This window comes from Mus musculus, chromosome 9 (genome assembly GCF_000001635.26).
Source record: "Mus musculus strain C57BL/6J chromosome 9, GRCm38.p6 C57BL/6J".
Classification (NCBI taxonomy): Eukaryota; Metazoa; Chordata; class Mammalia; order Rodentia; family Muridae; genus Mus; species Mus musculus.
This window is the reverse complement of record NC_000075.6, coordinates 78,533,291-78,555,444: the sequence shown is the minus strand read 5'-3', so window position 1 is coordinate 78,555,444 and position 22,154 is coordinate 78,533,291. Positions and strand designations below refer to the sequence as shown.

The 22,154-nt window shown below is 44.8% G+C and overlaps 1 protein-coding gene across 5 annotated transcripts in view; it reads left to right on the top strand.

The window, feature by feature from the left end:
- The window catches only part of Slc17a5 (solute carrier family 17 (anion/sugar transporter), member 5), a 51,559-nt gene extending 32,601 nt beyond the window's left edge, over positions 1–18,958 (top strand). For all 5 annotated transcript variants that reach the window (NM_001276452.1, NM_172773.3, XM_011242737.3 and 2 more), the window contains exons 9-11: positions 2,364–2,511; positions 14,456–14,546; positions 17,146–18,958. In NM_001276452.1, the coding sequence (NP_001263381.1) occupies positions 2,364–2,511; positions 14,456–14,546; positions 17,146–17,283 (377 nt within the window). In that variant the 3' untranslated portion in view covers positions 17,284–18,958. The remainder of the gene's footprint in view (positions 1–2,363; positions 2,512–14,455; positions 14,547–17,145) is intronic.
- Positions 18,959–22,154: the final 3,196 nt, after the last annotated feature.

Genomic DNA, 22,154 nt, shown 5'->3' with positions numbered 1-22,154 from the left:
TTGTGTCTGTGCCCTGATATTTTCCCTCTTGAAGGTAGAAACTATTTTAGTGGAGCCCACAGTTAAGAGACTTTTAATTGTAAAAAGACTTTGGATTTTAAAAGAGATGGATATTTTAAAGAGATTGAAATTTTAAGAATATGTAAAGACTGTGGGATGTTTAAAGTTGTTTAGACCTTGGGGATGAATAAGAATGTAAGGGTTGAGGCTTACTAGTGATGTGTTTGTGTGTCAAGTTGACAAGGGGTCAATTGTACTGGCTAGTTTTGTGTCAACTTGACACAGCTGGAGTTACCACAGAGAAAGGAGCTTCAGTTGAGGAAATGCCTCCATGAGATCCAGCTGTAAGGCATCTTCTCAATTAGTGATCAAGGGGGAAAGGCCCCTTGTGGGTGGTGCCATCTCTGGGCTGGTAGTCTTGGGATCTATAAGAGGGCAGGCTGAGCAAGCCAGGAGAGGCAAGCCAGTAAAGAACATCCCTCCATGACCTCTGCATCAGCTCCTGCTCCCTGATCTGCTTGAGTTCCAGTCTTGACTTCCTTTGGTGATGAACAGCAGCATGGAAGTGTAAGCCGAATAAACCCTTTCCTCCCCAACTTGCTTCTTGGTCATGATGTTTGTGCAGGAATAGAGACCCTGACTAAGACAATACCCAAGCCAAACCTTTTCCTTTTGAGATGCTCATTATGTCAGCAGGACTGAGTAAATCATTGGTCATTGTGGTCCACTCAACCTTCAGGCCCACCTTTATCTCCTCCGCAGCGACTGGTACCTTTGCCTTTTTGATAGCCAGTCAGCGTAGTACATACTGTATGTAGTCCCGATGCTGGGGAAGCTGAGGCCAGAGAATCATTTGAGGCCTGGAATTTGAAGCCAGGGTAACATGATGAGACTCCATCTACAAAAAGAAAAAGAAATTGAGAGGCAGGCCTGGTGATCCCAGCCCTTGAGAAGTAGAGCCAAGAGCATCAGAAATTCAGATAAATGTAGATTTGGGGCCCAGAGAACTGGCTGCTCTTACAGAGAACACAGGTTCCGTGCCCAGCACCCACACAGCAGCTCACAGCTGTCTGTAACTACAGCTGCTTGGGATCTGATGTCCCCTTCTAGCTGCACAGGCACTAGACATGGGTGTGTGCACAGGCTTACATGCAAGTAAAACACCCATACACGTAAAATAAACCTTTTTTTTAAACTATATGATGAAAAGACCCATTCCAGGTAAAGGCTTCAAACACCTGCCGAGCACCCACTACAGGAGTTCCCATCCCATCCTGTCCAGTTCCTGCCCTGACTTTGGTCATCTGTAAAGGAAATCATTTCTCTTTCAGTTCAATCTGATATGTTTTCTTCCGTGGACCTGCTGTGTGTAATAATATGCATTTTTGTTACCAACTCCTAGAACCAAGATGGATCTGATTTCTAACTACATCCAACAAAGTTTATTATTTGTGTAATATTTGTGTGTCTGTCTGCGTATGTGTGCATGTGTGTGCGTGTGAACATGTGTGCATGTGTGCGTGTGAACATGTGCTCGTGTGTGTGCGTGCGTGCGTGCGTGCGTGTGTGTGTGTGTGTGTGTGTGTGTGTATGTGCGTGTGTGTGTATGTGCGTGTGTGTGTATGTGCGTGCGTGCGTCTGTACATGCGTGTGTGTGTGTGCGTGTGCGTGCGTGCGTGTGTGTGTGTCTGTGTGTATGTGCGTGTGTGTGTATGTGCGTGCGTGCGTCTGTACATGCGTGTGTGTGTGTGTGCGTGTGTGTGCGTGTGCGTGCGTGTGCGTGCGTGTGTGTGTGTGTGTGTGTGTGTGTGTGTGTGTGTGTGTGCCATTGCAGAAGCCACTGGGTCACCCTGGAGCTGGGAGTCACAGATGGTTGTGAGCCACCCAACATGAGTGCTAGGAACCAAACTTAGGTCCTCTGGAAGAGCAGGAAGCACTCTTAGCCACTGAGACCTCTCTCCGGCCTCCAGTGGAGTTTATTGTATAATTTGTATACTTTGATGATATGAATTTTAGTCGCAGTCTGCATCAGCTGTTGCTTCTCCCTTCCGCCCTGCTTTCCAGTCTTTCTGTCTTTGATGATCAGCTCTGTAGATGTAGGCTGAGTTCTCATCACATGCAGATTGAATAGCATGGCGGAGGGAAGGGGGGGGGGGTTCCTTTTCTTATTACAGGAGTTGTATCCTGTATTTCCTGCCAGGCTTTCTTTCTAGTGATGAAAGCAATGAAGATGCTTTGGTCTTCCAGGCAGTTCCGTGTTTGTACAGTAGGTGGCAGCACTGTCCAATTCAGGGTTATACGGTTTTAAATTGAGCAACTACCGTAATGGCGCTTCTTTTTCTCCTACAACTTTGTAACTCCAGGAATGGTTGGCCCTGCGGTTTTCCTAGTCGCGGCTGGATTTATAGGCTGTGACTATTCCTTGGCCGTTGCGTTCCTAACCATATCCACGACGCTGGGAGGCTTCGCCTCTTCTGGATTTAGCATCAACCATCTGGATATCGCTCCTTCGTGAGTACAGATACAGAGGTTTGCTGGGAATGGCTGTGATTTTCGTTTCTTACAGTCATGTAAAACATAGATAACGTAAAACACGCTACTGTTTGCAGCCATTACCACCTGGAGTCTCTCAGCTTTTACATCTTTGCAGTTGGAATTCTGTGTCCCTTGAACCAGCACTAATGCCACCTTTCCCGTTCCCACATCCTGGCAGCCACCATTCTTAGTTCTGCTTTCCGTGACTTTGACTACTAGAGGAATCACTTTAAGTTTTTTGCTGGATTTCAGTTTACACAGCCAGTAAATTTTCAAACCTTGAACTGCCACCATAGGGTTCTCCTGCACACAGAAGTGTGGCTGCCGTGGGTCTGTCCCAGCTGGAATAGGCGCTGTGATAGCCCATCCTCAGGACAGTCACCAAGCTTGGCACCTCGGTGGCCTTACCGCACAGATGAGTAACAGAGCCCTCTTTGTCAGAGACAAAGCTGAGACCTCAGCTCAGCTGCTAGGATGCTTGCCTAGCAATCAGGAAGCTATGGATTCAGTCACCAACACTACATAAGCTGAGCGCTGCAGCACGCACCTGCAACCCCAGAATTTGGAAGATGAAAACAGGAGAATCAGGAGTTCAGGGCCAGTCTAGGACAGAAGAGACCATGTATCAAATAAACAGACAAATAAATAAAATGGAGCCAGCAAGATGGACGCTTTAGGGTAAAATTATTATTATATACATATATGTGTATGTGTATGTATATATTTTTTTTCCTTTATGAATCAAGGAAGTAGAGGCAGGAGGAACAAAATGCCAGGCTTAGCCTCGGCTGCAGCTCAAGGCCAGCTGCACCAATAAGAGACCTTTTCTCAAAAAACAAACCAAACAATTATAAAAGAGTGGAGCCATTGTCTTGCCCAGCTGACATTTATCACGTTACCTGTATGTAAACACGGGTGTCCAGGACGAGGCTGCTTCCAGTCTCTTACATAAACATCCTCTTGTTTGTCCTCAGAGGTCCAGTGAGTTGGGGGGTGGGGCTCTTGACTTACTGTATAGAAACTCAAGTTCAGGGGAATTAAGTGTCTTCCACCACACAGCTAACTAATGCTAGATCCATGATCCATAATCTGAAGCTAAAATTCTTACTTTGAGCCCAGACAGGTTTTTATATCTTCCTCTCTAGAAACATTCTCTGAGCCATGGAGCTCTGTTTTTCCAGCTAGGATAAAGAGAGGGACTAGACTGAGCACCTCTCCTCTGAAGATTTGGGGAACTTAACTTATAGGAAGTAATGGATCTCTATTTAATTTAGGAGGAATTGCGAAGTAGGTTTTTTTTTCTAACCTCTGAAATATCCCAGACTGCACCTAGCCAGATGTTAGAGCCCTCTGACTCCTGTGACACACCAAGACAAGCCCTTGTCCACACCTCTCAGAGAGATCCTGAGCAGGCCTTACTAGGTCTGGTGGCATACTTCTATAATCCTGACATCATGGAGGCTGAGGCAGGAGGATCACAGAAAGTTCAAAGCCGGCCTAGGCTACATATTGATTAAAGAAAGAACCTGAACAGACCTTTGAAATTAACCTGCTCATATGAAAAAAAAATACAAGAATATGAAACAAGCCGTGCAGTGGTGGCACACGCCTTTAATCCCAGCACTCGGGAGGCAGAGGCAGGCGAATTTCTGAGTTCAAGGCCAGCCTGGTCTACAGAGTGAGCTCCAGGACAGCCAGGACTACACAGAGAAACCCTGTCTCGAAAAACAAAAAAAAAGATATGAATCAAGATTGGGGTTTCATCCTGGAGTTCAGCTACTAGAGCAATCCCTGTGCATATGAAGTCCTGAGATCAAGCCCCACAGCTGAAGAAGAGAATAATTTAATCTTTTTTTTTCTTTAAAGATTTATTTATTTATTATATGTAAGTACACTGTAGCTGTCTTCAGACACCCCAGAAGAGGGCATCAGATCTCATTATGAATGGTTGTGAGCCATCGTGTGGTTGCTGGGATTTGAACTCAGAACCTTCGGAAGAACAGTCAGTGCTCTTAACTGTTGAGCCATCTCTCCAGCCCCCTAATTTAATCTTCTTAATAAGGGGCTAAGCTCCTTCCAACTAGACGGCCTTAGAGCTCTACATAGGACCATTCCCAGCAGAAACAGATCACAGAACACCAACTAAGTGTGGGAGATCACATCTCTAATTCCAACACCTGCCTGTTGGTTTTAGTCACAAAAGCATACATAATGTTGGGAGGATTTACCATATACCAGCAACCTTAAAATAGCTGTAAAATGTAAAGGAAGAGGTCGTTGAACTTTACAAACTAGGAGCTGTGTTGAATATACATATCGATAAGGGGTGAACTAAAGGAGTTTAATAGTGAAAGCTAATTGCAAGGAAATTTGGTTAAATTTAGTGATAATTTGAAAGTTATAAACATAACTGTAATAATAAACACTTTGCCAGACAGTGGTGATATACACCTTTAATCTCAGGACTGGGAGGCAGAGGCAGGTGGATCTCTTGAGTTTGAGGCCAGCCTGATTTACAGAGTGAGTTCCAGGACGGCCAGGGCTCCACAGAGAAATCGTGTCTCGGGGGAGGCGGGGACAGAAGGGGTCAGGGGAAACACTTCGAAGCTGAAAGAGTTGAGGCACTAGAAGCTGTTCCATTGGAAACGGAACATAGAGATGCCTGTTTTATTAACAAAGAGCTTCATAGTAACTGGGGCATCCCTGGCTACATACCTAGTGAGTTTACGATTGCCTAGGCAATGAGAGAGCCCTGTCTCAAATAACAAAGTGACAAAGAATAGAGCTATTGATTTTTCCAGTTGTCAATTGCTGTGCTACTTATGTATAAATGCCATTGTCTAGTACTTAATAGCTTAGTAGTCACTTGTACAAACATTTGTTTATCCTGAAAACAGTCTAATGAGGTAGGTAGGTGTTCTTGACCAGTTTCACGGTGGAGGAAATGTTAACATTTATGGAGTCATAACCAAGCCTGATAACCTAAACAGATTCAAGGAGATAAACAGTGATTGTAAATACGAGGGTCTGGAGCCATGGCTCAGTGATAGAGAACTTACTGAAAATGTGTAATGCTGCCATGGGGGAGGGGGGAGGGGGGAGGTTAGCCTCTAGCACTGCAGACAATAAAGTGAAACACAAAGATTAATGCTGCCCCTTAAACCAAAAGAAAAAGAATCTAGAAAACATTGCAGCCGGGTGGTGGTGGCACACGCCTTTGATCCCAGCACTTGGGAGGCAGAGGCAGGCAGATTTCTGAGTTCGAGGCCAGCCTGGTCTACAAAGTGAGTTCCAGGACAGCTAGGGCTATACAGAGAAACCCTGTCTCGAAAAACCAAAAAGAAAAAAAAAAAAAGAGAAAGAAAGAAAGAAAGAAAGAAAGAAAGAAAGAAAGAAAGAAAGAAAGAAAGAAAGAAGAAAACCTTGCAGATGAAACATGTTTTCGATTACATATCTTGCGGGATCCTAGAGTGAAAAGTTGGAAGGGTTTTGAGTAACCCATTCAGTATGCTGTGCACACCGGGGGCATCAGCTGAGAGCTGATGAGCAATGTAAAGTCTTGGGCTGCACCACAGAATCTCCACTTGGAGATCCCTGGGTGAATCTCGCACACATTCAAGTCTGAGGCACTAGTCAAAATCTGTCTTCCCACCCCCTCAGCAAACAGTTCTGAAGTTTACATACTCGCATTTAGAACCCCACAGGACTCTAGGAAAAGATTCGGTGCCTGCTTCTGAGATTAGTCAAAGACAGGAATGAACTACTTTTAAATTAAGCAGTTGTAGTGTAGTATAATTTTTTTTCAACAAATACTAAATATCCGTTGGTACAAGCCCTAACAGACGCAGCCTACTCAACGGTGGGAGACAAGAAAACCATGCAAGTAAAGCGACCTGGTTTTGTTCCAGGCTGAGTAGAACATGTCCATAGTCCTGGTATTCAACAGGATGACAGGTTGAAGCCAGCCTGACCTACACAGTGTAGCCTGTTTCATAAAAGCAAAAAAACTATGGCTGAGACATTTAAATAACACCAAGGCTGAAGAAACAGTGCAAAGAAGTTAGCCAAGCTAAAGAAACAGTGGATCAGATGGGTTTGGTGGCGCACACTTTTAATCCCAGCACTCAGGGGGCAGAGGCAGGTGGATTTCTGAGGTCATGACCAGCTTAGTCTACAGAGTGAGTTCCAGGACAGCCAGGGCTACACAGAGAAACCCTGTCTCAAAGGGGAAAGAAAGAAAGGGAGGGAGGGAGGGGAGGAGAGAGAGAAGAGTGTGTCTAGGAGTTGAGAATATAGTTACGTGGTAGAACACTTTCCTCACCACGAATGAGTCCTAGGGATGTTGGTTCCCAGCACCACAAAATGAGGGAAAGGGCTAGTAGTATAGACAGAGGAATTTGTTGGAGAGGCAAAAAGAAATTGCTGCCTTGGTATGTCATAACAAAAGAGGTTTAAACAAATCAACTTCATATTCCATCTAGTTCTGGGACACGTATTGTGAAAAAAAATTTTTGGCTTTTTGTTTTGTTTTAAGATAAAAGAAACCTGCCGGGCATGGTGGCACATGCCTTTAATCCCAGCACTCAGGGGGCAGAGGCAGGTGGATTTCTGAGTTCGAGGCCAGCCTGGTCTACAGAGTGAGTTCCAGGACAGCCAGAGCTACACAGAGAAACCCTGTCTCAAAACAATAACAACAAAAAGATAAAAGAAACCTAACCCAAGCATGTTAATATGCTCACAAAAGAAAGCCAGTGATATTTTACACGCGCGCGCGCGCGCACTATCCCTTAGCCATAAGAGAAGGAAAAAGAGAATAATCATATCCAGTTCTTCCTCCTCTATGAAGGTGCTAAGGACGCTCAGGATCCCTGCAGCAAAGCCACAGCTCATGCGCCTGTGTGCACCCAGAGGCCAGAAGAGAGCGCCAGAGCACTGGTCCTCTTCCTGTGTGCATCCAGAGGCCAGAAGAGAGCGCCAGAGCACTGGTCCTCTTCCTGGGCCTTTGGAGCTCAAGTCTTAGCTAGGCTGGAGCCAGCAAACCCCAACAGTCTTGCTTAATCCATTTGCTGTAAAGCTGGGGTTATAGGCACTTTCAGGGATGCCTTGCGTGTCTTATCTCACGGGCACTAAGATTCTAATTCTTTTTTTTGGTTTTTCGAGACAGGGTTTCTCTGTGTAGCTCTGGCTGTCCTGGAACTCACTTTGTAGACCAGGCTGGCCTCGAACTCAGAAATCCGCCTGCCTCTGCCTCCTGAGTGCTGGGATTAAAGGCGTGAGCCACCACTGCCCAGCTTAAGATTCTAATTCTCATCCTCACGACAGCCCGGCTTTTCCCCACTGAGCCATCTCGTTAGTCTTCACAGAACTGATCTTACTATTAGATGAGATATGGAAAGTACTTAAAAACCCCTTTCAGTTTTTCCAATGGACAGTCAATATTCCTATCAACATGAAATATGTGTGTGGCATTTTCCAAGCCCTTCCATAAATTGAAATTAAGATTTTTTTTTGTTTGATTTTAAAACAGACTAGCCTCAAACTTGTATCAATCTCCCACCTCAGCATCCTCTTGCTGGGATTACAGGTATGCAGCACTGTGGGTAAAGCCACGGTTTACCTACGTATGGTTTGTTATGGTGCCTGACACACTCCAGTACCAGAAAATACTGACTGAATCTGTGCAGCGTGTTTTCTCATCTGTAGGCGTCCTTCTTCAATGGCACTTCCTGGCCAAGGGGAATATAAATACTTGAATGGGCGTCTTGGTGCTGACACTTAGTATTTCACAGCATCTGTCTGTACTTAGGATCTGTCGGTAGAAAGTCCTGGCAACGTTGCAGCTGGTTCCTCCTCCTGCCAAGGTGCTAATGGTTTAAAAAAAGAGGGGGAGAGAGGTCCTGCCAAGCTTGGTTAATTTAAGCTGTACTCCCTGAGGGGAATGAGCCAAAAAGATCTTGGCTTACTTATTATATGGTTTGTGTATGGGCTTCAAGTATAAAAATATGGATGTTTGTAGATGGCTGAAACAGGCACCGCAGAATTATTTATTATCATCATTATTATTATTGTTGTTGTTCTTTTTATTATTATTACTCAGGGATCTTTTAAAATTAGAAAACAATTTCAGATCAGTAGCTGACAACCTAGATGCCAGATGTTAAGGGTCCTAGTAGAATTTGCAGCATCTCACAGTAGGACTGCATGAAAGCTGGAAACATTTCTTTCATTTGGGCCAGGACTTTGCAGGTGTCTGGGTGAACATCAGGAGGATCCGCTTACAAGGCCGTTTTGGGAGCTGCGGTTAGCTGAAACCCTCCACCTTTATTTCTTTAACAAGGCATCAAACTAAATCAGGAGCTCTAAAATCCAGACTCTAGATCCTACCCTGTGCTTGGGAGGGACATAGAATTAATTATATTAAATGATACATCATCCGGGTAATCTGTAAAAACTAGAGTTTTAAAAGACACACATAGCACCTCAGGAAAGAGAGAGAATAGTTTATAGAATGAACTGATTCATACAACAGTTTGTAGAAAGTCAGCAGCCCTGGTATGTAATCCAAAATGTTACACTTGGTTCCACCTGTACAAAATTCCTGATCTCAAATGGGCAACTTTGGGTCACGTGTGTAAGAGAGGCACTACCCTTTGTGGAACTAGGCTCCCATGGTGGGCATGAGCCAATGGTCCAGGCATGGCTAGCCTGAGATAGCATTGACTAAGGCAAGGTGCCATGCAAAGGCAGTGGACAGAAGAGGGGAAAGTGAAGCCTGAGTTGGCCTTGAGAGCGTGCGCTCGGAGTCAGCAAGCTGGAGACCCAGGACGGTTACCTGTCTTGCTAACCGGGATGACAGTGAAGATTCTGTGACAACTGCTGGAGCGGCACAGAAGGCTCCCCTTCCCAGAAGAGAGGCTAAATGAGTGGTAGGGTGCAGGAAGTGTGGGTGGCAGGATGAATAGTGAGGTAACAGGAACGCTGTGGCAGATGTAAGCACCTGGAGTGAGCACACTGCGGGTCTGAAGGTGTGGGTGTGCCATTCTTGGGAGTAAGGCTCGCCACACAGGCCGCTCAGCTGTTCTTCCTCTTCTTTACGTAGTTAGTTAGCATCTGTAATCTAGGCTGGCCCTGAACACAAAATGTCACCAAGAATTGCCCACACTCCTGATCTCCTGTCTCCCCCTCCCAAGTGCTAGGATTGCAGGCGGGCACCATCATACTGAGCCATTACAGCCTTTTTGAGATAAATGTTAAACTATCCCTGTAGGCTTCTCACTAGGAAAGGAATAGCCTAGCTACGTACATTAAAGTATATACAGTCTAAAAGGTAGGCCAACCATCTTGAAATGTTTGTAGCAGCTGGGTATAGTAACACACATCTATAATCCCAGGATTGGAGAGGGAGAAGCAGAAGAGGCAAAAATTTAAGGGAGAGGCAGGCAGCTGGAAAGGCGGCTCTGCAGAGGATCTGCGTAAGAACACAGCTCTGGCTGCTCCTCCAGGGGGTCTGAGTTTTATTCCCAGCATCCATGTCGGCGGACAGCTCACAACCGCCTGTAATCTAGTTCCAGGGGATCTGACAACCTCTGACCCCACACACGCACACAAACACACACTCACACACACACACACACACTTACCACAAATAAAAATCTTTAAAAGGAGAGTTCAAGGTGAGGACTGAAGAAATGGCTCAGCAGTTAAGAACATGAGCTGCTCTTACAGGTGACCCAAGCTGAAGTCCTAATACCCACATCGGGTGACTCCCAATTGCCAATGATTCCTTGAAGAGGGTGATCTGATACCCTCTTCTAGTCTTTCTCACACACACACACACACACGTATGCATAATTTTAAAATATTTTAAAAAATAAGAGTTTAAGGCCATCTTTAGCTACTTGGTGAGGTTCAAGGCCAGCCTGTGGCTCAGGAAACCCTGTCTCTGAAAGTTTGTAACTGACCCTCTTGCAACATCTAAGCCCATTCTTAGGTATGAACTGTCTTCTCTACGTGCCTCTTTCTCCTCTCTAAAGGCCTGGGCTTAAATCTGTATTAAAGCTTGGCCTCAAAGAGAAATTTATGACTGGGTGTACCTGTAATCCCAGAACTCAGGAGGCAGAAACAGGAATGGAGAGTTCCGGGCCAGCCTGATCCGCCTCCAAATTTAATAATGAGAGGGCTAGAGACCTGGTTCAGTGGCTAAGAATGCTTGTTCTGGGGGCTGGAGAGATGGCTCAGTGGTTAAGAGAACTGATTGTTCTTCCAGAGGACCTGATTTCAATTCCCAGCAACCACATGGTGGCTCACAGCCATCTGTAATGGGATCTGATGCCCTTTCTGGTGCCTGAAAACAACTACAGTGTACTCATATACATAAAATAAATAAATCTATCTTAAAAAAAAAAAAAAAGAATGCTTGTTCTGCAAAGGACCTGGGTTCGGTTCAAAGAACAGTCTATAACTACATTCCATGAGTCTCACAGCTGCCTTTGACCTACAAGGACACGTGGTAGACACATGGTAGACACGTGGAGGCAAAACATTCATACAAAATATAACTTTTTAAAAAGAATTTAATAATAGCCTATCCCTGGAACCATTTCCATAAGTCTCCCTCACTTTTCCAGATGCAGAGGTAGCTTCGTGGTTAAGAACACTTACTGCTCTTACATCAAACCCCAGATTCAGTTCCCATCACCCACATCAGAAGGCTCACAACCAACTGGAACTAGTTCCAGGGGAATCAAGACACTCTGTCCCACATCAGACACCTGTATACATGTGGAACATATAAACTCATACAAGCTCATATGCGTAAATTAAAAATATATATTTTAAAATAATTACATTTGCTCTGCTCAAAATAATAATAGTAAAAATGTTTATAGCAGTAAACTGTTTCTTGATGAAGTACTAGATGCATGGTTTCACTTTGAGAAAATTCAGCGACTTATATGTACTGATAGATTTTATGTTTTTCTTTTTTTTTTTTAAGATTTATTTATTTATTTATTATATGTAAGTACGCTGTAGCTGTCTTCAGATGCACCAGAAGAGGGCATCAGATCTCATTACAGATGGTTGTGAGCCACCATGTGGTTGCTGGGATTTGAACTTCAGACCTTCGGAAGAGCAGTCGGGTGCTCTTACCCACTGAGCCATCTCACCAGCCCCGATTTTATGTTTTTCATATGTCTACTATGTGGTGGTCATCTTTGTCATGGTGGTGGTTGACCTCATTAGCCCATCCTCAGCTTTATGAGGTCCTAGTAATCAAACCCAGCGCTTCCTGCATGCCAGCTAAGCTCTGTACCAACTGAGCTAGGTCGCCTGAGTCACTTGAAAGGGCTTTTTGGGTTTTTTTTTAAGTAGATCTGGTGGAGTAAGAGGTAGAGAACTCAGCAGTTAAGAGCACTGGCTACTCTTCCAGAGCTTATGAGTTCAATTCCCAGCATCCACATAGCAGCTCATACTCTGATGCCCTCTTCTGGTCTGCAGGCATACATGCAGACAAAGAGACTGTATACATAAAACAATAAATCCTTTTAGGAAAAAAATCTGGTGGCATATAAGGGAACAGCCCTGTCCATGAGAACCTGAAGACAATAAAGTCTGCTGTCCGCTGGTCCAGGGACACGTCTCACAATGGTGGAGCTAGCAGGCATCTTTGTCTAAGCCTTTGTTCTTCATAGGATGGGAATCCATGAAGGCCTCGCCATGGGAGCCTTCTTCAGTCCTCATGTTTCTTAAATACGTTACGGCATATTAAACAACAGAACTCAGTTGGTTTTGGGTTGTTTTGGTTTTATTTTGAGACAGAATCCTGGAATTTGCTATGTAGACCAGGCTAGCCTCAAACTCACAGAGCTCCTCCTGCCTCTGCCTTCCAAGTATGATTTGTATCAAAGCATTGATAAAAAAAATATATATCTGATTCCAGGGGAGGAGCTGTGTGAGGGGGAGGACTGGGAGGGAGGACTACAATCAGGATGTAAAGTCAATCAATCAATCAATGGAAATTTTTTTGAAAACAGGAAAAACAACAATAGAAGATATCTGATTCCCTAAGATTTACCCTTAAAATAAATCCGTGCACTTGAGAAACCTTTCCCCAGCTTATTAAGAAAAGTCTTTCTGCCACAAGTACAAAGTAGACCTACCTGTGTACCAGGACAATGTGTGAAGATTTACATGTCAGCAAATATGTAATTAGTGAAACAAGTGAGTTGTGAAATTGTATATTTAATATGATCTCATGTCTAATTACATGTTTGGCAGTATAAGCATACACCAGTAATGAGTATATTTACCAAGGTGCTAATTAGATGATTATCTCTAAGTGAAGGAATTATAGACTTTTACTTTCTTAATTTTTTTCTTGTCTATATAATTTTCAAATTTTTTAATTTAGAGGACTGTTGAAATCGTTCTGTAGCACTGGGCGGTGATGGTGCATGGCTTTAATCCCAGCACTCAGGAAGCAGAGTAGGCGGGTCTCTGTGAGTTTGAGGCCAGCTTGGTCTATAGAGCAAGTTCCACATAGCCAGGACTACATAGAGAAACCCTGTCTCAAAAAACAAAAGAAAATAAAGAAGGAAGGAAGGAGGGGGAGAGAGAAGAAAAGAAATAGTTCTGTGGGTAAATAAGCTTGCCATAGCATGGTGACCTGAATTTGAGCCCTGAAACACACGTGGTGGAAAGAGAGAACCAAGTCCCAAAGTTGTCCTCTGACCCCAGCTAGCATGCCGTGGCACTTGCGCGCGCACGCGCGCACACACACACACACACACACAAAATAAAATATCTATAAATTTAAATTTTTTTAAATTGAGCTTTGTCACCAGGAAGTAGCTTTGTTTCGATGCTAGAGACTGAAAACAACCTCAAGCACACTGGACAAGGGCTCTGCTACTGAGCTACACCCCCAGCCTATAATCTGTTCCTTTCTGGGTTTTGAAGTCGGATGGCAGGCAGCCCAGGCTAACCTCAAACTTGATACATAGCCAAGGCTTGATCCTCCTGATCTTCCTCTCTCTTCGCCTCGATATTGCTGGGGTTAAAGGTGTGCCTCACCGGGCCACACTGCCTGACTGTGCGCCCCCCCCCCCCCGCCACTGCCGCTGCTGCCACACTGCACCCCCCTCCCCATGCCACACCATGCCCTAACACAAGTGTTTTCACTCTTAAGCTCCTGGTAGATCCATGAAACAAAAGTTCTCTAACAAGAGGAATCCCATCTGCAGCCGTGTCACCGTGTGTGCTGTTTTATGGGCCTTTGTGCTCACTTGTTTTTATTTCTAACCCAGTGTAGGCAGTCTTTTTTTTTTTTTTTAATTTCATGTATGAGTATATGTATAGCTGTCTTCAGACACACCAGAAGAGGGCATCAGATCTCATTACAGATGGTAGTGAGCCACCATGTGGTTGCTGGGAATTGAACTCAGGACCACTGGAAGAGCAGTCAGTGCTCTTAACCACTGAGCCATCTCTCCAGCCCCCCAGTGTAAGCAGTCTTACAAAAGGCTCTGCCACTGACCTGCCTGCCCTAGGCTGAACCAACCCACCTTGCCTCCAAGGTTGATTTCTTTGCTCAGGAATAGGTACCCCCTGGACTTTATCATAACTACAAACTACAAGCAGACAGTGGTGATGCACACCTTTAATCCCAGCACTAAGGCAGAGGCAGGCAGATCTCTCTGAGTCTGAGGTTAGCCTGGTTTACAGAGTTGAGTTCCAAGACACAAAAAGACTGTGTCTTGGGAAAAAGTAAAGAAAAGAAAAATATAAATGCAAGGTTTTTACTAAAATATAAAATCCTGGTTCCATAAGTCATTTCATGGAGACAGAATGTCTCAACACAGGGATCTGTCTGTAAAGGAGCTAACCTATGACACAGGTCTCTGTGAAACTCTCTTCCCAGGTATGCTGGCATCCTCTTGGGCATCACAAACACGTTTGCCACTATTCCCGGGATGACGGGACCCATCATTGCTAAAAGTCTGACCCCTGATGTAAGTAAAAATTTGGCTTTTAAACTAAAAATATTTGGAAGTTTCACATCTTTGTCAAATTGAGCTTATTATAATTATGAGTGTTTTTTAATGTTTATATGGATGTTTTGCCTGGATGTTATATCTAAACCAAATACATACAGTGCCCCCCAAAAAAAGAAGGCGGTCTCAGGTTCTGTGGACCTATAGTTACACACAGTTAAGCAACACATGAGTGCTGTTGTCGGCCATTATCTAGGTCCTGGAACCAAACCCAGGTTTGCTACGCAGGAGCAGTAAATGTTCTTAAACACTGAGCCAACTCCCCTGGCTTTTATGAAATTCTTTGTGACAAAAATATAAAGTAAAATAAAGTTTATGTTGAGAGCTGCTGCTTTACTGGGTGGGAATGTGAGTCAGTGAGTGGAAAATGACGCGCCTTAGTGGATGCAGGCGCGTCTGTGTTCAGGCTGGAGGAGGTGTGGCTCAGTTGCTACAATAGAACACTTCGCTGGAATCGATGAAGCCCTGGGTTTGATTCCCAGCAGTAAACTGAGCATAATGGAGCAGTTAGAGTATCTCATATCTTGTAATCTCGGCACAAGAGAAGAAAAAGAAAAAAGTGTACTGTTTCAGAGACCACGCCTTGGGGGTTAGGCAGGATGGTAGAATTCAATGAAAATCTTCAGCCCAGAGCTCAGCACGTTGACCGGGCTGGCTCTAAAAACAGTGCTGGCTCAGCCGGGCGGTGGTGGCACACGCCTTTAATCCCAGCACTTGGGAGGCAGAGGCAGGTGGATCTCTGAGTTCGAGGCCAGCCTGGTCTACAAAGTGAGTTCCAGGACAGCCAAGACTATACAGAGAAACCCTGTCTCGAAAAACCAAAAAAAAAAAAAAAAAAAAAACAGTGCTGGCTCTTCAAGATGGTTCAGTGGGTAGAGGCACCAACGCCTGAGTCCAATGCCCAGGACCCACAAGCATGGTGGAAGGCTAAAACTGACCCATGACCTCGGACCTCCACACATATACTGTAGTATGCGTGCCCACATATTTGCACGCACACACACTCGCAAACAGAAGTGCAGTATAAAACCTTTAAGAGAACAGTGGGGCTGGAGAGTTAGCTCCAAGGTTAAGAGCACCAGCTGCTCTTACAAAGGATGAGTTCAGTTCTAACATCTCCAGAGAGATGATGGATGGCTCACAACCATGTGTAACGCTTGTCCTCTCAGGCACCTGAACACACATGGTATACACTCAGACATAGACACAAATTAAAAAATGAAAAATAAAATCCTAACTTTAAAAAAAAGGCTAAAATGACTTCATCAAAAATTTTAAATGTCACCAGGCCATGGTGGCTCACACCTTTAATCCCAGCACTCAGGAGGCAAAGGCAAGCAGATCTCTGAGTTCAAAGCCAGCCTGGGAGTGAGTTCCAGGACAGCCAGGGCTACAAAGAGAAACCCTGTTAAAAAATAATAATAATAAATATATCTATTCGTCTAAAGACTTAGTTACAAAAAATAATAGGAAAACTAAAAATGTACCTGGGAACATAAAGAAGTCCTGAAACAGAGTGCTGAAATTAAAGGCACGTGCCACAACCCCCTGCTCTTAGAGCCTAGGTGTTTAACAGTCATGATCTTTCACCAAACACAGTGTGTATGTGTTGGCAGGGACATGACTCAGTGGCAAAATGCCACACTCACAAGGCTCTGGGTTCAATCTCAGCAGCAAGAAACACAAAGAGTATAAAATAATAATTGCATGAACTGAATCATCAGGTGAGTGAGGTGTCAAGAAACTGGAGCGAGAGTGAATTGAAAGCAGCCAGAGTCATCATGAACATCTGGAGGACTTATGGTAGGCCAAGTGAAGAGTACTAGCTTAAGCCAGCTAATAGTGTGTGCCTATAGGCCCAGCAGTCAGGAGATGGGAGAGAGAAGGGAGAGGACAGGAATTGTTAGCTCCAGAGCAAGATCAGGGCTAGCCCAGGACACATGGGATCCCTAAAGCAAACAAAGAAGTGAAAAAGCAGGCACAGTGTCACGTGCCTGTAACCCAGCCCTTCGGAAGCGAAGGCTGGGCTGCGTAGTGAAAGCTGGTCTCAGGGAAAAGAGAGAGGGAAGGAAGGAAGAAAGGAGATGGGAGAGAACTTGGTTCTGTAAAGACAGGTGGGGACAAGTTGTAAGAGAGACATTAGGACAATTCACAAAGCCTAAGGAGACAGCTCAATACACATTCAAGACATTGATATGTGTGGGCAGCTGTTGTCCTGTCATGGAGCAGAACACTGCCCCTCAGCAAGGCTGTTCTCTTTTCCTGCCATGCCCCCTCACCACTGAGGGCAACAGCCGTTAGCGTTGTCTGAGCTTTTTATAGAAGCAGAGTGGTCGGTCAGTCTGCTCTGTCTGTCTCTGTCATGTCTACATGAACCGGTTCCCCCTCATGGTCAGTCGGTGCTGGACTGAAGAATCTCTCCTCAGTCCTCCTGCGGTCGGGTATCAGCTTTGCTCAGGCACAGACATCAGTGAACATTTCTGTTCTCACAGCCTTCTGACTGCCGCCTTCTTATACAAACTTTTTTTTTCCCTTTGCCTCTTCCTTCCCTGTCCAGAACACTATTAGGGAATGGCAGACTGTCTTCTGTATCGCTGCTGCTATTAACGTGTTTGGGGCCATTTTCTTCACGCTGTTTGCCAAAGGGGAAGTGCAGAGCTGGGCTCTCAGTGACCACCACGGACACAGAAACTGAAGACAACAAACAATAATTAATGTGTTTTTATTTATCATGGAAACTGAAAGTGCCTTTGGTATTTGAATGTGCAAGCATTCTATGTGAGAGAAAAAAAGTACTTATATTTGTATGGTAATCATGAAATGTTACTAGTTCCAAGATCATATAAAATGAGCTGTTGGGCTGGACAGATGGCTCAGTGGTTACGAGCACTGATTGCTCTTGGAGAGGTCCTGAGTTCAATTCCCAGCAACCACATGGTGGCTCATAACCATCTGTAATGGGATCAGATGCCCTCTTCTGGTGTGTCTGAAGACAGAGACAGTGTACTCACACACATTAAATAAATAAATAAATCTTTAAAAAAAAAGAAGAAGAAGAGGCTGGTCCTCTTTTAAAAAAATAAATAAAAAATAAAATGAGCTGTTTTTAATTATTACTAGTATATCTGCCAGGCCGTATACTGGGTTCACATATCAGGCTGCAGGAAAGGCAGTATGATATAAGGTAAGGGCATAGGAAATGAAGCTGAAATGGACACACACACACACACACACACTGATAAACTTGGTTAATTAAATCAGATAAATCATTTCAGATCTTATTAAAATACCTGCTTTTGTCTACTTCCCTTATAAAAATGCTTGCCAACTCTCCCTGACACCTAGACCTCAATAACGTCTCCAAAGAACTGCCAGCCACAGTAAGAGTCGGCAGCCTGGCAGCGGTACTGGGGGATCCGTGCCCAGGCAGCTGTCAAGCATTCCCTCCCTGGCTGCAGGGCAGGAATGCCCAGCACTTACCAGGGATGGTGGCTTCCAAGTGCAGGGCCAATGACAAGTGTTTGGCTGACACTCTTTCCCCCATGGCTGTTAATGTGCAGATAAAGCTCTAAGTGGACTGGAGCAGTGGGAGCCATAGCTACTGTCTTGACACTGCCAGCCTGCCTCGGCAGCACCCGGGCCCGACTCCTGGCAGGTGATCTACAAAGCAGAAGCGTGGTACCCAGTCAGTCACAGAGAATAGCATCCTTGATTCACATCACTGGCCCATGAATTGGAGAACACATTTTCACATTCAGGTTTTTCTAGCTACATTAGAACTTTTTTAAATGTCTTACATTTCTTCCCTTCAGTCTGTCTTGATTTATGCTTCTGGTTACAGTTTAAAGGGACTTTCAGGGCCAGGGGTTTGGCTCAGTGGTAGAGCATTTACATAGGATTGTGCTCCATTCAACACCAAAATAGAGGTAAAAGGCAGGGCACCCAAAGCTTGTCAGTCCCCTTTACCCTGCTTCCTGACCAGTGTCTCCCAGTGGTTAGGCACACTGTAAGAGGTCCCTAGTCTGTGTGGTGGTACCTTTAATGCCAGCACTTGGGAGGCAGAAGCAGGCAGATCTTTGCGACTTCGAGGCCAGTCTGGTCTGCAAAGGGGCTTCCAGGACAGCCGGGGCTATAACTCAAAAACAAAAACAAAAAGATTATCCAAGGATTGAAAGCCTGCCTTATGTTTTGTTGTATCTGTTCAACACTTATCTATAACATTTTAACTAATGATTGGTTAATGTACTGTTGTGTAAATACAGTTATATAAATTTGTTTTTAATTTGTAAATATAAATTAAGTTGCCATGTGACATTTCTTTTATAAATCATCAAAATCCTTTTGCATTAAATTTTTGTGTTTTTATTTTATTTTATGTGTATGGTGTTTTGCCTGCCTGTACGTTTGTACACCTTCATTCTTTGCTTCCCAAGGAGGCCAGAAGAGGTCGTCAGCTCCCCAAGAACATAGTTATAGTTAGGTGTGGGCTGCCATGTGGGTGCTGGGAATTAAACCCGGTTCCTCTGGTAGACCAGCCAGCGCCCCTAATATCTGAGTCATCAGATCCCGCTGCGTTCATCTTTGTATCTGACTGTTCTGTCCACAGTGACAGGTTTACATCTTTTCTGCATCCTCCAGAAACCATCCTTCCAGCTTCAAATGCATCTCTGCCACCACCCAGTGGGAACTGAGACATCCTCAGAAATCTCCACTCTCCCTGGAGACATAGCACATAGGGCACTAGCTGAGCACTCCTGAGAACCAAGGTTTATTTAGAGAAATGGAGGAAGAGGAGGAGGAGGAGGAGGAAAGAAGAAAGGAGAAATCTCTATTGGCAGCTTTCTGCCCTTCCTAGTTCTAAAAAGGGTCCAATCTTGCCAGCTGCCAGGCTTGGTGGCTCACACATTTAATCCCAGCACCTGGGAGGCATCAATAGGTGGATCTCTGAGTTCAACATCAGCCTGGTATGAGTTGCAAGACAGAAACCCTGTCGAGAGAAAGAGAGAGAGAGAGAGAAAGAGAGAGAGAGAGAGAGACCGAGATGCACACACTAAGGTGACACACCTGAAATTCCAGTATTCTGCAGGTTGGTTGAGGCAAAAGAAATTTGAATTCAAGGCCAGCCTATGGTATATATTGAGGCCCTGTCTCCAAAACAATTTTTTAAATAAAATACATATCTTCCTCACCAATGATCCCACCCCACCCCCCCCCTCACCTAAGGACTTTAGTAATTCTTCTTTAATTTGCTGCTTCTATCACTGACTCATTCTTTTCTATCTATAATAATAATAATAATAATAACAACAGGTCTTCTCTAGACTTCAAATAAAAATAGAATAAAGTGCCCTGGAAATGTAAGAAATCTATACTCAGAATATCTCTAGAATAAGAGGAAAGAGGAAATGATGGCTGCCTGTGTGGAGAGAAGGCAGGCCACCAGACTTCAGACAGACCACATTTAAAAAGCAAATGGTGGGGCTGGAGAGATGGCTCAACAATGAACACTTGCTGCTCTTCCAAAGAACCCATATTCAATCCCCTTATCCACATGGCAACTCACAACCATCTGTAACTCCAGTTCCAGAGGATCTGACACCCAACACAGACATGCGTCCAGGCAAAACACCAATGCGGGGGGGGGGGGGGGGGGTGCAAACCATGTATCTCAAACTACTTTAGGGGCCACCAGATTCTCATTCTCAGCTGCCTGGTGGACATATCAAGTGCTGTCCTCCAGCACCTGGGATGAGTAAAATGCAGCTCTTAGGCCCTTGTCTAGTCACCCATGTGTCCTTCACATTCCACATTGTTCAAGTCTGAAGTTTGAGTTTTGTTTTGTTTTGTTTTTTACCTTTTTGCCAATCCTAAGAATCTTCGGTTAGGGCTGGGGTGTAGCTCACTGGTGGAGCGCTTGCCTTGCATGTATAAGGCCTTTCGTCCATCCCCAGCAACGCAAAAATAAATAACAAAAATGCTGTGACCTTTCTTTCCACTGAAATGGATAAGAACTGGTCCAGCCAGGTGTGTGGAACACAGCTTTCGGTAGGTTATCTCTGTGAGGTCAAGGCTGGCCTGGAACATGGTGAGTAGTTAAGAATGACTTTGCATTCCAGACCTTCCTGACCCTACCTACCAAGTCCTGGGGTTTCCCCAGACGCTGGGATCGCTGGCATGCCATCAGGCTCAATTGGTAAATGGTTCTGAAAATATTTAGGAATAGCTTAGTTCTATGTAAGCAAAATGTTTCACCAAGTACTTAGCCACATTTACTGAGCATTCATGAGGCACCAATCAGTTGTTCTTTGCACAAGGACCTAGCAGAGGGAAAAAAAAAATACAAATTCTTTTTTTTCATGGGGCTTATGTTTTTGTTTATGAAACATTTGGGAAGGGATGTTCATTTCTTTGTGACGGGGTCTTAGTCTGTGTCCCAAAGCGACCTTTAATTCATTATGTAGCCCAGGCTAGCCTTGAACCCTAGGCAATCCTCCTACTCCAGCCACCCAGTTGCTGGTGTTTACAGGCACGGGCCACCACGCCTGGCTTCCAAACTCTTCATGAATTCCAACCTTTGAAAACTTCCATGGAAAACTTTGTTACCCACCCAGCAAAGAAATCCCACGGAGATGAGCTGCCAGGTGACCTTAAAAACCAGGCCTATGAAAACAATGTAGACAAACACCAAAGTCAGCAGCTTGCTTTAGTCCTTGCATCTTTCTCCAGACTTTGGTCATCTCTTGAATTTAGCACCTGTTGCAAAGCAGATTCTCTGACTTGTCTTAGGACCACACCCCACTTTTAGAAGTAAAACCATCCCAAATAGGAAGAAAAGGAAAAAAACAAAAACAAACAACCCACCCTGCTGTCAAATTTAAATTTGAGCCAGGTGAGCGGACTGGTGGTGGCTTCTACCTCTAATCCCAGCCGGTGGGGGCAAGATGATCAGCCCAGCATCAACCTTAGCTATACAACCAGTTCAAGAACAGCCTGGGCTACATCAAACCCAGAAAATAAAAACTGAATAAATCTGAATGCAGGAAGAACACTGGGAAGTCTGCTTCCTCTCAGCAGAAGCATGTCGCAGCCTCGTAGAAGCCGTAAAAAATGCGTCACTTCCGCTGAAGAATTAAACTTTCTGGTGGACATGTGAATCTAGATGCCTGCGCATCTCAGAGCAGCCATGGGCAGTACAGGCAGCTGTAGGTTTTTCCTGTAAGGGAAAACACTGGGAATCTTTCCAAGCCGAGACTTTCCCACCTTGAGGAAGAACACTGGTGATTTTCCAGGTGTCGGTTTGCCCTGAGTTATGTAGAGGCTGGAGAAGAGGAAACAGGTTCCACTGCACCGCCAGCCCAAGCGCAGCAGACCTTGCGCAACAGATGCTGCGCAACAGCATCTAAACATCCGGCCTCGGGCTCGCAGAGACTACCCTCTGGCTCTAGAGGCTGGCAGGTAGAAGTTAACCAATACCCACATACAGACACGGGGTTGCCTTTTTAGGCCCAATAGCTGAAACGTCCTAGCAGTTTTCAACATTGTGGGCATCATGCATGTGTGTTGGTC